Below are 14,244 nucleotides of genomic sequence, written 5' to 3' on the forward strand. Positions count from 1 at the left end.
GACAAGAGATTTCTGCCGATTTCGTAGATTCGCAACTGGAATACGCCGATTCACCTGATTTGTGAGAGCCGGTAAATCGATAGAATCAACATTTGTCGCCAGCCAGATCCGTTTGTACGCGTTTTTGGACAAGACTCCGGAGAGGCAACAGACGCAAACTGAACAGCAACAAACAGCGCGACCCAAAACGCACCTCGCCGGACACCTCTTGGAGCAAACGGCATTTTTGTTTGTTCACTTCAAAATTTGTTTCGTTTATTTTTAAACACAAGTTTGTTTTGTCTTTCAAATAATTTTGTTTATTTTTTCCCTACAAACGTCTTTGGTAAAGCAGACTCCATTCGTCGTCGTCCGTTTATTGTGTCTGTTTTTGATATTCGTTGACATATTTTGATCAATATTCTGTCTCGCAGAATATCAGTCCATGACTTCGTTCCCCGGCCAGGACGATAGCTCGAGCAGCGGCAGACTGCTCGAGGCTTTTGAGCCCATCCCGCTTTCTCCGCAACAGCAAAATCTCAAAGACCGAGCACAGAAGTCGACTCCATCGCCTCCGTCACCCGCAGCAGTACCTCCCAGTGTTCCCTCGAATATCAATCTTTCCCCGGAATCGCAGTCGTTGACGACCATAGTGACTGCAGACATCTTGGGGACCGATGCTTTGATGTCTTCTCAAACTACTGTTACCGATGGAGATGAAGCAAGCACGTCTGCTGTAACTTCGCCGTCAAACAAGTCATCAAATACTAGTCAGTCGTCGGCCGCGGATCCATCTAAACAGCCTCTCAGTCTATTTGCTACAGACTCGAGAAAAGTTGCCGCGCCATTGGCCCCATCTACTGATCTCGACAAAGCCGATCCACTTTCGCCTCCCCGACCGAAGAGAACTGTGTCCGGAGTCTTGAAGCAGAGTCCCGAACGTATTTCAACTAATGACGCGACCGTCTCGTCACCTTTTAAGGCTGCGCTTTCTCCTCCATCATCGCCCCCTTCTCCTACCCCTTCTTTGTCACCATCCCATCCAGATCGCATTCATGAGGTGGGTCTTATACTTTTCGCAGTACACTGACTCTTAAATCTGACTGTATTAGCTTTCAACCAATCTCCGTACTCGTCTTTCTTACGCCATGCTTAAAGTCCAAAATGGCTGGGCATCTCAGTCATTGGATGAGATCGAGCACAACGTCAGCTCGTCGCCTAATAGTTCTCCGGTTAAATCAAATCGCGGCAATAGTTTTTCTCAGCAAATCAGTACATCTAGCCCTCGCTTGCTCAGCATATCGGGTTCATTTTCTGGATCTCCCGAGCAACCTTACGCACGAACGCGCGTAGTGGTGGATGAACGGGGTCATGGCAGTGTCGCTGATTCATTCGAGTCATCACCGGAGAGTATGAATGGCCACAAACGAACGGCTTCTGCACCTGCTCATACATCTTCTACTCGAACAGTGCCTGTGAAGTCTTCACTTGCACTCGACACGGATACTTCTCTAGACCATGCGCACTTTTCTCACCGTCGTAATTCGGCTTCCACTGCGCTTCGTTTTTCTATGGCCACATCTTCCCGAAATGGTACGGCTTCGACTCATCCAACCTCACGACCAGCGTCATCCGGAACGACACAGTATCCAGCGCCTAATATGACGATCAAAACCAAAGGCGGAGTCGCGATTTCTCCTGCTAGTGGTTTGCCAGTGCTAGGAACATTTTCAAACAAAGTTCCACCTGGAGTCACTCGGAAATCAACTAGCCCTACGCCGAACCGCCGGAAATCCAAGTCACAACATTATCAACAGCAACGTAATACTAATGTTAGCCTTCCGGTGACAACAGCCCAACAGCGAGCAGATGCTGCAGCAGTTATGGCGGCGGCAGCTGTTGTAGCAGCTGCGCGTGATTTGAAATCAGACATCCAGAAAAGTCCGCTCCAAACTAACACGGTACTTAGCGGAGATTCTCGCCGGAGCATTACTGGTGACGATGACGCGTCTAGGAAGAAGAGCGAGGTCGAGGCTATCGAAAGTTTGATGTTTTTAAGCAGTCCGACTGCACGAAGTATTCAGTCTTGGGGGGACAACGATAGGAATCAGTGATGTTTTGGTTGTACGTTGGATTTCTACATTTTTTGACTGTGTAGAGTTTTGTTTTTTGTTTTTTTTGTTTTTTTTGTTTTTTTGGCTTTTCAATTTTGGAGTTTTTGGGTGTTGTAATTGTATTTATTTCCACAAAGAGTTGGATTTTTGTAAGTTTATTGAATTAGAAGGGAAATTATTGAACATCTACTGTAGTTTGCACTTGTTTGAGATCCTTGCAGTAGTAGATTGTCCCATGTTGGCCAGAGATGGGAGGAACCTGAAAAATATTGACCAGAGTAAACTATAAGCACAGAAGCGAATAATCCCATTTTGGAATCGAATGCACATTGCAATCAGCACTGGATCAAGTTTACTAGAACGTACAAATTTTAGATCGATTATTATCAGTCGACTTTGGTGGATTCTAGCAGACTGAAAGTAGGAAAAGAAGGAACCAGGACTCCGAAGCTACCCACATACAATAATGATTGAAGGAGCTGACTCTCTCGAATTCCGCGGTTGGGTAGAGCAACGACTAAAAGATATTTCGGATGCGGATTCGGAGATCTTGACAAACTATGTGATGGCATTACTGCAGCATGATCTGCCTATAGGAGAGTTGAAAATTCTCTGTGTGGAACAACTGGAAGATTTTCTCCAGGATAATACGAAAGCGTTTGTTGACGATATGTTACTTGCTTTAGAGGTATGTTGGATATACTTTATTATGCATAAGAAGCGTTTCTCTGACTTCTGTTCCATCTATTAGTCAAAAAGTTACCTTGGCTCGCGAGATATCATTATGTCGGCAGAAAGTGAACTACCCGCAGAATCGGCTAGCGTGCCTGCATATGATCCAAACGCTCCTGAATTCGTCAGATCTGGGAACGACTTTCGATTTGCTACGGGAAATATTACATCCCAAATACAACACCAGCAGGGCGGATATCAGAACTGGCAACAGCAGTCGAATACTGCAACCCGAAGCAATGACTCGACGAGACAATCTGGAAATCCGTATTTCCGCAAGCGTGGCAAGTGCAGGAGCTATGAACAGAAAGGATACTGTTTAAAGGGTGATCTATGTCCATATGAACATGGAACGGAACGGATCATGCTTGATAAACCTATACCCCTTGCTGGATCCGGGAACGATTGGAATAACAGAAACGGTTCGAGACGACAAGCCGGTGGAGGCCAAGGAAATTCCAGGTTTCCCTCTGATAATATGCGATACATTACGAAGTCAACGGTAGACAAGAGTAATACTTCTGTAGTTGTGGATAAAATTCCAGACGAAAATTTTGATATTGACTCTATCCGAACTGCGTTTGAACCATTTGGCACAATTGCTAGCATTGAACTCAATGATGATGGTAGGCAGCGCCATAACACGGCGCTTGTGATATTTGAAAATCATGAATCTGCGCGAAAAGCATGGTCTTCAGCCGTTCCATTTTTTCAGAATAGATTTGTCAAAGTTTACTGGAAGCAGACTGATGCGGATCTACAGGCGATGAATGGCGGCTCCTCTCGTGGGAATATGTCTGGCAGAGATGGCCGTCGGGAAGCGGGTTGGAAAGCACGACAACAGAGAGATCGTAGTGCGTCTCCATCGCGAATGTCAACCCAACCAGAGACTTATATCGAGGAGATCCGTCAACGACAAGCTGAGAAGCAACGAGAATACGAGGAACGTATGACTCGGAAACGGGAGCATGAAGCACGATTGGAAGAAATGAATCGTGCGCAGGCAGATTTACTGCGACGACAGAATGAAGAACGTGCAGCATTATTAGAAAAGATCAAGGCTAAGGAAGCGAGTAGCTCTGAATCAGCCAGCAACTCTTTGGACATTAATCCGCAAGCTCCAGTCAGCTCGACTACTAATTCGACTACAGATGAACTGAAAAAGAAATTGGACGAGCTAAAAAAGGAAGCAGAAAGACTTGGCATTTCTGTAGCGGGCAAAGATTCGACCAACCCATATTCGTTCAGAGGCGGCTTGCGAGGTCGTGGTCGAGGACGAGCAGTGCGAGGTGCATTTCGAGGCAGCCGCGGTGGTTTTGCTACCGGCTTTGCAAGATCTAATTTAGATCTACGGACCAAGAAAATTGCTGTTACAGGAATTGATAACGATCAAGCAGCGGAAGCCTTCGCTACCCATTTGATTACCGAATTAGGCGCCAATGATCTATACAGCGGGATGGAGAACCATCCTACTGATCCGAAGGTCAGGATTATCTCCTTCAAAGATCGTCCAGCTGCAGAGCGGTTTCTATATTCTGGATCCTTGGCGAACGAGGTTCCTGGCATTGGCAAAGTATCTGGTGTATGGTATAATCCGCCGCATACAACTACGACAGAGACAAATAAATCTACCACCACTCCCGGTGGTGTTGATTACGACATGGCTGATGACCTGGGAGGATACCTGGAACAGTCTGGCACCGCGGAAGATCAATGGAGACAAGGTATTGGCAAAGAGGAAAATGGGAATGGGATGGCTATGCACGAAGATGAAGACGCAGACGTGTACTGATAGTTTTTGAAAGCACATTATATCGAGTGTACGATAAAATTATAATATTATGACTTTGAAAACGTACGCTGAATGGGCAATACCAAGGAGGAGATAGGAGATCATGAGTAAATAGGAAGGACCTAACAAAGCGCAAAACAAAATAAAACAAAAAAAACAGGAAACTCCAATTACCGACCAAATAGCACGAATATAAGAACCGAAAAAATTCCACCAACATGTTAAAAATGTACAGACGAGCCTAAAACAAATTAATGTTGCATCACCAAACACCTTGGATCATGGCGTCGCTATTCCAGACCCCATAAAGGCCCTGGCCTAAGCCGATCCATTTCCGCCATACGTAGAAAATGAAGAAAAAAGAATGGAATAGCGCCGAAAATGAGAGCGCGAAGGCTATGACAAGAGCATAGATTGTGTAGAGAAGAACACCACACAAACGGAACAAAAAGGCATCAGTCGGCGAAGGACCTGCTTGAGCTGACGAGGAAGAGGAAAATTCTTCTTGGAAAACGTAAACAAATTTGTCAATCAGCGTAACATGACCAGCGACGATCTGATCAGAAGGATTAAGAGAACCTGGAAGAGCTGTTGCTGTGGGAGAATATGCCGAAAATGATTCGGGCTGGTCCAAAATGAACTGCAGCGCTCGGCCGAGAACGCGCGAACAGAATATCGCAAACAATGACGAAATCAGACCACACAAAAGATGAATTCGAAATGGAGCAGCCAAAAACGAAAATCGAACTGCACCCGGCTGGTCGAAATCGGCCGGCGGGGCCGGAGCCTGTGGGGAAGGTGGTGGCGGTACTGCAAGATTCGGCCGACCACGCTGGTTGCTGTCACTTACAAAGTCCATAACGATCACGGATTTAACAAAAGAAGGCACAATATAGAAAGCATCAGCACAGTTGCAATAATACGTTCTGTTGTTGCTAACAAATCATTCGCAGGTAAAACGACAGTGTGCACGAAATTTTGGCGGGCATGCGATCCCCCTCCAGACGTCTATCGAGATATTTTGTCCTGAAAGCCTAGAAGTTGATCTATGTGGTTTGAGATCCGCATTGGCATAGGCACGTGATGACTCCTGTAGAGGTTATCACTTATGGTAGTTATTTCAACAGTCTGCACAGAAGTTGAACGCAGAGTATAAGTAGATTATACAAATCAACTAGTTTGGCTTGTTTATATCGAAACAAAAATATTTGTTGTTACAGGTATCTTCCATTTCCGGAATGCACATTACGTAATAGTATGTGTTCGCACTGGTCAAATTAAGGTTTGAAGATTTGTGATATCTGACCTATTTGAAGGACTTGTATGGACCCGTGAGCTAAATTTATGCGATGAGATGATATCACAGATCTCGAACAGCAACAACGATGACAAGCAATCTGAACTTTACAAGAGGCTGCAGCCGATTGAATCCATGGATAATAGGACTTTTGTATAATAATACTTAGCTTTAATCTATTCTCTAGCTGCTCAATTCGCGCCTACTCTGGATCCAGAGCCATTGACCAAAACGGCAATCTCGAATTGGGTCCGGACTTGACATCGGGTAGGTTTATACCTTCCTCCTGCATCTGGCTAGCGCCTAATTTTATGCACACGTGCTCGCTACAGATGTGCAAAACAAGGTTTAGCTGTTTTGGCTTTCGATGTATGCGACGCTGGACCGCCGCGCCATCGCGCCCTTCCGTAGTCTTTTCGCTTTACCCGTCCTTGTGCGATTCTCGCTTTTTCCCTGGCCGGCATTGCGTCTCGCATTCCCTCCTCTAATTTAATTTTTTTTTCTACGTTCTATTTGCGCGTCCCGCCCAACTTTTGCTTTACGCTTCGTGATATTGATACCAACATCTCCAACAAGGAGAGTTTCGTTTCTGTCGAGACGGGCTGCTCTGAGCTGGCCATTCTATTCTGCTGCTTGCTCTTTTCTGCGGTCTCGCTGAACGCGTTGACGATTGGAAGAGGACATCACCGTCGCCCGCTATTCGAGCTGAATTTCCCTTAATCTCCTTTTTTCCTTTTTTTACCCTTTCGCGGAACTGCCGCTAGTCGGTGCGTCCATGTATGTCTGGCTGGTCAGCCGTTTGCTCTGTTTTCCCGTGCCAACACTCATCATCCAGGACAGGACCGCTTTGAAAGATGCCTCCTCCCGCCCCTTCTCCTCCAGGGCCACCAGCACATCACTTGAGCTCTCGGCCAATATTAGACTCCTACCACTCATCTCCGTTTGCCTCCGTTCCTAGTGCATCCCACACTTCTTCAGCTGGCTCCAGCTCTTCATTTCCACCCTCTGGTCCTCAACATGGTCATCGACATGAATCTCCGTCCTCCCATCTTCCTCATTTGAGCACTTCCACCGACACTCCCTCGACTACATCTACATCTGTGTCAACCGCTGGTAGCTATTCCTCCAATGGCCCTTCTTCCGCGCCCGTTTCCTACCCTTCGCGCTCTGTATCGTACACTAAGCCGGTCTCATATCGACCAGGGTTTGATCGAGACAGATTAGATACTCGCTGGGAAACACGCGATCGAGAAAGAGACAGAGACCGCGACCGCGACCGCGACCGCGAAAGAGATCGTGATAGAGACCGCGAACGAGACAGAGACTATAGGTCTACATCTACTTGGGACCGAGATCGCGATCGCGAACGAGAACGAGAACGAGACCGCTTACGAGAGAGAGAACACGACAGAGAACGAGACCGTGACCGTGATAGACTGCGAGATCGTGATCGTGAATACTATGACAGTTCTCGAGATTATTGGGATCGCGACCGTGACTACCGGGACCGCGATCGAAAGCGGGAACGTGATCGCGACCGAGAATCCTACTATGAGCGACGACCAATAAATTCTCCTTCGAGTTCTCAGTCGTCATACAGAGCTCCACTACGTGAATGGGAACGGGATAGGGAAAGAGACAGAGAAAGGCCCAGGTATGTTCCTGACCGTGATCGTGACCGCGACCGTGACCGTGATCGTGACAGAGAACGCGAACGAGAGCGTGAGCGAGAAAGATCCTCCGTTGCATCTCCCTCGTCGTCTGCCACTCATCCTTTGCCGCGGAAGCCCAGTGGCCCTTATGAAACGCAATACGGCCTGAGTTCTCGTCAGTCCTCTTCTCTCGGTGGACCATCTCATGTTGCCCTGCCATCCTCATCTCTGAAGCCAACTTCTACGGACACGGATAAAATTGCGATTGGGGCAAAAAAATCTCCGAATAATTCCCTTTTTTCTAGTCCACTTCTGCCGTCCAAAACTTCATCAGCACCTCGTGTCATTTCACCGTCAAATAATATCTCTCCAGTTAACAAGGTCATTTCCCATCGTCGCTCTGAAGGTGCAATTACAGATCAATGTCAGTCACCTGCAAACCAAAATACTTCCTCTCAACCGATTCGTCAGGCATCTCTTCCTTCCTTACGTATGTTTTGCGACTTCAATGTATACTTCTGTTCACTTACTAATTTATTTCCAGACTCTACTACCTCTCAGCCTGAACACCAACTAGCCGGCGATTACTTCTCATCAAAGCCTGTTTCTCAAGAATCGCATTCTCTCGTTTCACCAGTTCCTCTTCTTGAGATTTCCAAGTCGACTATATCGGATAGGACCGAATTAAGTCCATTTGCAGCGACATCTCCCGATAGAGGAACCTCTCGCGACGAGCATGACGAAAGGAAATCTACTGTCAGTTCAACTTCAACGTCGAATACAGATCTGGAACCCATCTTGAAAGCCGAAGTTTCCAGTATAGAAGACATTAATCTTGTGGACGGTAATGAGAATTTGGAGACTGTTGTTTTAAAGCATTCGGATGCTCCCTCTACTCCACATCGTGATGACTTGGATAACGTTAAAGTAGATGATGACGAGGAAGAGGGCCTTAAGGCTGCTGATGTGGCCAGAAATATGGAGATTATTAGCCTAGAAATCAACAAAATCACTGAACGATTGGCAGAAATTGACAAACTCAGAGGGGCTGAACTAGAATTTATGAACCAATCAGTCGACACCCCTGCAGTCTCTCCGGAATCTTCGCCAAAGCCTTCTGAACGAGAAGTATTGCTGGAACCTACAATGCCAGATATTTCATTAGATCAGTCCAGCACGCTGAAGCAGGAAGATACGGAAGTTAATACTGAGATAGCTCTTACAAACTGTCATTTACCTTCCAGCGTGTCTACTCTGGAAGAGTCCTTATTGTCTATTCAGGATCGCAGTCGAGAAGCAGATATACCTTCTCTTATCACTGAAGGTAAGGGGGAAGCAGGTAAAATTTCCAATATCGAAACCGCTCTCGTTATGAAATATGAACAGGAAAAGCCATTTTTATCATTATCTGAATATCCTTTTGTTGCTCAAAACAGCTCGTCCTTTGAGCGTACGCATGATATAATATTGAAGTACGTACAAGAAAAGCGGAAGGCCGAATATACACTGGGTCGGAAACTTCAGTATGAATATAAGGAGCGCTATAAGAAATGGCTGACCGAGTGCAATCAAATTGAGCAAGATCTAAGCAATTTGCATACAACTCCTCCATCTAAGTCCTCGAGAACTAGAGATCGTGATAACTCCCATAATCATCATAATGGCAATGATTTTGATGATGAAGATGAGGAGACAGGAGTTTTTCGGCGCGCCCGAGGTAGCGTTGGCCACAATGCTGATGCCGTTCGTAGCGAAGCGGAGTTTATGGAAGTTCTTGCCTCATTAGAGTGGGAAGATGCTCGAGATCCAAAAAATCGTGCCAAACTTACTTCCGCAAAAATTCCAAACATGATTTTGTTTCAAGAGGACCGGAACAGAGTTTTCGTCGATACCAATAATGTTGTAACTGATCCTAGCATACCGTACAAACGAATTGACGTGGATGGTATTGACGTTTTTACCGAAGAAGAACATCGTTTGTTTTGTGAAGGTTACAAATTGGCGCCAAAGCAATTTGGAGCTATATCCAAACACATGGAATTCAGGCGCTCTTTTGAAGAGTGTGTGCTTCATTATTATCGTACTAAGAAGTCAGTTGATTATAAGGCCATGTCAACAACAAACCGTCGTCGCAATGGGGGACGTAAGGGTCGCCGTCGAGGTAGAGCTGCTGCAGCTGCCCAGGCAGCAGCAAAAGCGCGTCAGGCAGCTCTTCTTCATGGTCCAACAGTGGATACCGAATCTAAAGATTCTCCAGCTCCAGGAGACTCGGACCAGTCAACGCCGGCTCGTACGCCGGGTGCTGAAGAGCTAGGCCCAGTTTCACAGAAGCAGCCTGTACGAGATACCAGCACAAATATGCCAGATGAAGAGGTTGCGGCTTTGCTGGAACTAGGATACTCTGGCCGACCGCGAAGAGCGGCAGCACCTGTATTTGGGGGTTCCCAAGCACCTACAGTCTCTACACCACCCGGCGAGCATAAGCGTTCGGCATCTGGTGCAGATGGAGCTAAACCTAAGCGTGCACGAGCAGGAAAGAAGGGGCCAGGAAGATCCCGGACTGATTCTGCGAATGCTGCTCTTGGAGAGTCAGCCAATTCTCAACTATCTGAAGGCTTACCCGTGCAAGCTGCTGGTGGAGGATTTACGGTCATGCCTGATAACCCGACAGCTTATTATACTGCGGGACAAACACCAGAAGCGCAGATATTTTCTGAACAGGGCCATATGCATGCTTATGTACCTCCAACTGCAGCACCTCGTTTACAGGAGCAACTAGCCAGGGAGTCTAAGGACCTCAAAGACAGTGAAGTCGATGCTATAAGTGCTTTGGCAGGACTTTTTGGTGGAGCTCCTGTCATGGAGTTGCCTCATTCTGAAGTCCCGCCGGAAGTTGCAGGAGCAGCAACAGAAGTGCAATCTGGTGCACAGCAGACCCCACTCGGTTATTTGTCTGCTGCTGCAGTCTCTGCTCCTGCTAGACCGGAAATAGTTGCGTATCAGCCATCTTCAATTGCGTCTGTGCACGAGCAGAATGTGACCTCGCCTGCAGTTTCAACATCTTCTGTAATAGAGCATCAGCATCCTGACTTTCAAATTGATAGGAAACCTCAAACTACTCTAACAGCTTTCAAAACGACTGCCACCCCAGCATCAGTTGCAGCTGCGGGTTCAAGTGGTCTGGGAACAGGTAGCCGCAGAAATAACATGATTTCAAGCTACTGGAGCGTCCATGAAATGGATCTGTTCCCAAAATTGTTACAGTCGTATGGAACTCAGTGGGAAGAGGTTTCTAAGCACTTGAAGGCAAAAACGACTACAATGGTAACTATTTGCGTATGGACTGGAGGATGTAAGTTGCTGACATGATCTAGGTAAAAAACTATTACGCTCGCAATGCAGAGAAATTCGGATGGGACAAGGTGACGGAGGAAGCAAACAGATTGATTTCTCAAGGCAGTCAAACACCAGCTCCTCCGACGCAATTCATGCCTGTTCGTAAGCGATACGAAGCTCAGCAACGCATTCGTGACGAGGAGGAGAATGCTCATAATGCAGCTTTGACCGCAGCACCTTCCGGAAATGGAGGTGGAAGAGTCATCGAAGAATATCCTTCTACGAGTAATGGGGGAGTGACATCTAATGTTCCTCAACCAACTATGCCATCGATTGTTCCAGCATCTGTTCGGAAGGAGCCTATATTCCAACCACCATTAAAGTCAGAATCAGGTCTTGTATCTTCACCAGCAGGGGCTATGTCGGACACATCATCTCATAACTCTGCTCGTGTTTCACCGGTGCAATCGCCGAATCTGCCTCCGAACGTACTCAGTGGCCAACAGCAGATAGCTACTCCCGTTCCATCTGCGAATAGAGGGCCGCGCTTAGGATTTTTCTTAGATAGTGGGAAGCCTCCTTTAACCCCAACGCAAACAAATGCTGTTTCTCCACATCCACTGGCGAGTTATTCAGATACGCAGACGATTTCGCAACAGCAGACCCAACAACAGAGCATTCAGTCGAAGATGGATATTGCTGGACTAACGAGACAATCAACTCCTCAGCCTATGCCAATCCAACCTCCACAAGCACCTTCGCTGCCTATGCTGAATCACCAGCGCTCAGCAGGAATGCCGATGTCTACTTTACTGGCTTCGACACCGTCTCCAGTGGCAACCCCAGTTCAACCGCCACCGCTCTTTGCGCTGATGGCATCTGCACCTACACCTCCTCTCTCATCACAGCCACCGAGACGATCTAATCTTGCGAGTCTATTGAATGACACGTCGTCTGGACCCCCCATTTCTACTTGGAAAAGTAGCCCTCAGATGTCGAATTCTACAATCCAACAACCAGGTCCAACCATAGGACCACCACAGCCGCCTGTTTTACGCCAGCAATATATTCCTCCACAACCAGTTCAGCCTAGTGTTCTATATCCAGTACAAGGTCCGCCGCCGCCAACCATGCAGTATTACGGGGAGGCACAGCCATATGGACAACCACATCAAGCAAAGCAACCGCCTCCTTCTTCGTCTATGGGACAGCAAGTTGGACAAACGGGGTACGGATATGGAATGAATGGACCGCCTGGCCCCACTGGACCACCGCAACAGGTACCTACTATGCAACTTCCAGGTATCTCTTCACTTTTTGCATCTCAGCCGTTTACGAGTCGCGAGAGCAATGAACGAGGTGTATAGTCAAAGTTGAGAAGAGCCTCTTGTTTCAAGTATTAGTTTTTATAGTTTGATCTTTTGTTTTTATTTGAATTTCTTGTATTTTTTTGTCACCGCAATTTCAAAGGATGTGTACGATAGCAGGCAGTTCCGATTGTATAATGATTTAGGGTGGTTATTCTTTTATCTTTGTGTGATGCTACTGGAGGAAGTTTTCTAACTGTAAGAATTGTGTATGACAGTCAGATCCATTGTATTATATTAGGAATTTTTATGTTATATGTTATCTCTATATTCATATTCATATTTACATTCATATTCATATTTGTTTAGTAAACATGTAATTGACGGGAGCCTGCGGATAGTGTGCAGACATAGTGGGCTGGCCGGGTAACTTGAGCAGAACATTAGAATGTAGCAGGAAGTAGAAAGGTATTTCTTTACTCTAGAGCTCTGAGCATAACTGAGGTGAATAGAGACAGTTGACTGGACTTTGCAATCGTCGCATTCAAATATTATTTCAGTTAGAGATATGTCGTTCCGGGTGTTTGTTACGAGCGGCAGTCGGGAAGTAAGTCGGGCCCTCTCTTTTCGAGGAGGAGTTATTGCCACAGCAAAGTTCATGACGAATCATCGACATTTGTCGAGTTCGATGGCAGCCTTGAAGGACGAAAAATCGGATGATGGTTCAGTAAATATCGAGTTTCGAATTGAACCGCTTCCGCGACCGGGTGAGAGTGTGGAACATAAACGTGCCCGGTTGTTGTATCAGTCTCGTAAGCGCGGAATCTTGGAGACCGACTTGCTTCTAAGCCGGTTTGCGAAGACGTACTTGAGTGATTTTTCGCTGCAGGAACTTGAGGAATACGACAAATTTTTGGACGAGTATGATTGGGATATCTACTACTGGGTTACTGATAAAAAACCAGTTCCAGAACGATGGCAGAATGCAAAGGTTTTTACAATGCTTAAGGAACAGGTACAATCCGGAGAAGCGGCTATGAGAATGCCAGATCTGTAATAGACTACAGGCTTTGATATATATATTATAGCAGAATTACTGATTTATTTTTGCTCGAGGAAAATCAGTTTTATTGGAGTTGTGCGTGCGTGCATGCGTACTTGCATGCGCATGACTATATTGAATGAACAATGACTATGTACAGGAACAAAGATCCAGAAGAATATGAAAAGAAATAAATTTGCTTTTAGCACATCTCTGAAAGATTTAGCTGGAAGAAGGAAAACATAAAAAGCCAGTAGAAGGCGCAGAGATAGTCTAAGTCGTGGAAAACTCAGCAAACCTCATACTGGAATCATATTAGGTCTGGTCTACCTCTAGTTGGTCTCCGCTATCTTGGCCAAAATTTCGTGGTCACGAAACAGAATAAACTCCTTCAATTTGTTAGAAATCATAATATCGTATTTATGCAAAAAAATTATACCTCTTCTCCAACCTTGATGTTGCTTCCGCCGAACTGGGGAATTAAGACACGGTCACCTGGGGCAACCGAGACGGGGACCCGTTTTCCCTCTGCATCGAAAGCACCGGGTCCAACCGCAAGAACCTTAGCCTCATTAAGCTTCTCGACGTTCTTCTCAGGAATATAAAGACCGGATGCAGTCTTATTCTCGCCCTTCAGACGCTGGACAAGAATGCGATCAAGAAGCGGAGTAACACCGCGGATAGAACGGAGAGCAGTAGCCTAGATCAGCCGTCAGAAGGCGAACGTGGCAATGTGAAGAGCAATACCAACAAGATTGAACTTACCATTTGTACAAAGTCTCTTCAAAAAGTCGAGTCAATTGCGTTTATATTTTTCACCGAACCAGTAACGCAATTAGAGAGTGCCGCTCACGATGGGCTACTGGAGCGAAATTTATTCTGTTCCTAGTCCCAGTAAAATTACGTAATTGATGACATTGCGATTGTGAGGAACTTTCTCGACGAATTGACCTCAGATGTCATGCAAATATCCCATGATTCATAGTAATCTTT

At 46.2% G+C, this 14,244-nt stretch overlaps 6 protein-coding genes across 6 annotated transcripts; 4 read left to right on the forward strand and 2 right to left on the reverse strand.

Annotated features, from left to right (window-relative positions):
- Positions 1 to 424: 424 nt before the first annotated feature.
- V1516DRAFT_686304 (uncharacterized protein) lies at positions 425 to 2,093 on the forward strand (the record flags this gene model as incomplete). Its single annotated transcript, XM_066923659.1, has 2 exons — positions 425 to 1,039; positions 1,092 to 2,093. 2 exons carry the CDS (start codon positions 425 to 427, stop codon positions 2,091 to 2,093), a joined length of 1,617 nt encoding a protein of 538 aa, XP_066776884.1.
- Positions 2,094 to 2,289: 196 nt separating this feature from the next.
- On the forward strand, positions 2,290 to 4,748 carry V1516DRAFT_425990 (uncharacterized protein). The gene is made up of 2 exons (XM_066919018.1): positions 2,290 to 2,781; positions 2,845 to 4,748. The coding sequence occupies exons 1-2, from the start codon at positions 2,560 to 2,562 to the stop codon at positions 4,615 to 4,617; spliced, it is 1,995 nt and encodes a 664-aa protein (XP_066776885.1). The 5' UTR covers positions 2,290 to 2,559; the 3' UTR covers positions 4,618 to 4,748.
- On the reverse strand, positions 4,667 to 5,810 carry V1516DRAFT_677301 (uncharacterized protein). The gene has a single exon (XM_066922558.1). It carries the CDS (start codon positions 5,474 to 5,476, stop codon positions 4,880 to 4,882), a length of 597 nt encoding a protein of 198 aa, XP_066776886.1. The 5' UTR covers positions 5,477 to 5,810; the 3' UTR covers positions 4,667 to 4,879.
- Positions 5,811 to 6,349: 539 nt separating this feature from the next.
- V1516DRAFT_677304 (uncharacterized protein) lies at positions 6,350 to 12,525 on the forward strand. The gene is made up of 4 exons (XM_066922559.1): positions 6,350 to 6,681; positions 6,755 to 8,056; positions 8,111 to 10,890; positions 10,941 to 12,525. Exons 2-4 carry the CDS (start codon positions 6,769 to 6,771, stop codon positions 12,267 to 12,269), a joined length of 5,397 nt encoding a protein of 1,798 aa, XP_066776887.1. The 5' UTR covers positions 6,350 to 6,681; positions 6,755 to 6,768; the 3' UTR covers positions 12,270 to 12,525.
- Positions 12,526 to 12,702: 177 nt separating this feature from the next.
- On the forward strand, positions 12,703 to 13,607 carry V1516DRAFT_677306 (Flavinator of succinate dehydrogenase-domain-containing protein). Its single transcript, XM_066922560.1, has one exon. The coding sequence runs from the start codon at positions 12,778 to 12,780 to the stop codon at positions 13,264 to 13,266; it is 489 nt and encodes a 162-aa protein (XP_066776888.1). The 5' UTR covers positions 12,703 to 12,777; the 3' UTR covers positions 13,267 to 13,607.
- Positions 13,584 to 14,019, reverse strand: V1516DRAFT_696345 (chaperonin 10-like protein; the record flags this gene model as incomplete). Its single annotated transcript, XM_066924035.1, has 3 exons — positions 13,584 to 13,640; positions 13,691 to 13,951; positions 14,017 to 14,019. The coding sequence occupies 3 exons, from the start codon at positions 14,017 to 14,019 to the stop codon at positions 13,584 to 13,586; spliced, it is 321 nt and encodes a 106-aa protein (XP_066776889.1).
- Positions 14,020 to 14,244: the final 225 nt, after the last annotated feature.

The sequence above is a fragment of the Lipomyces oligophaga genome, assembly GCF_038497815.1.
Source record: "Lipomyces oligophaga strain CBS 7107 unplaced genomic scaffold V1516scaffold_5, whole genome shotgun sequence".
NCBI lineage: Eukaryota > Fungi > Ascomycota > Lipomycetes > Lipomycetales > Lipomycetaceae > Lipomyces > [Lipomyces] oligophaga.

What these genes read in the sequence shown, in the direction of transcription:
- V1516DRAFT_425990 (XM_066919018.1), top strand. Translation starts at nt 2,560, where the DNA reads ATGATTGAAGGAGCTGACTCTCTCGAATTCCGCGGTTGGGTAGAGCAA. An exon ending in ATATGTTACTTGCTTTAGAG is followed by an intron (nt 2,782 to 2,844) that starts GTATGTTGGATA and finishes TCCATCTATTAG; the next exon opens with TCAAAAAGTTACCTTGGCTC.
- V1516DRAFT_677301 (XM_066922558.1), bottom strand. Translation starts at nt 5,476, where the DNA reads ATGGACTTTGTAAGTGACAGCAACCAGCGTGGTCGGCCGAATCTTGCA.
- V1516DRAFT_677304 (XM_066922559.1), top strand. Translation starts at nt 6,769, where the DNA reads ATGCCTCCTCCCGCCCCTTCTCCTCCAGGGCCACCAGCACATCACTTG. An exon ending in GGCATCTCTTCCTTCCTTAC is followed by an intron (nt 8,057 to 8,110) that starts GTATGTTTTGCG and finishes ATTTATTTCCAG; the next exon opens with ACTCTACTACCTCTCAGCCT. An exon ending in AGGCAAAAACGACTACAATG is followed by an intron (nt 10,891 to 10,940) that starts GTAACTATTTGC and finishes GACATGATCTAG; the next exon opens with GTAAAAAACTATTACGCTCG.
- V1516DRAFT_677306 (XM_066922560.1), top strand. Translation starts at nt 12,778, where the DNA reads ATGTCGTTCCGGGTGTTTGTTACGAGCGGCAGTCGGGAAGTAAGTCGG.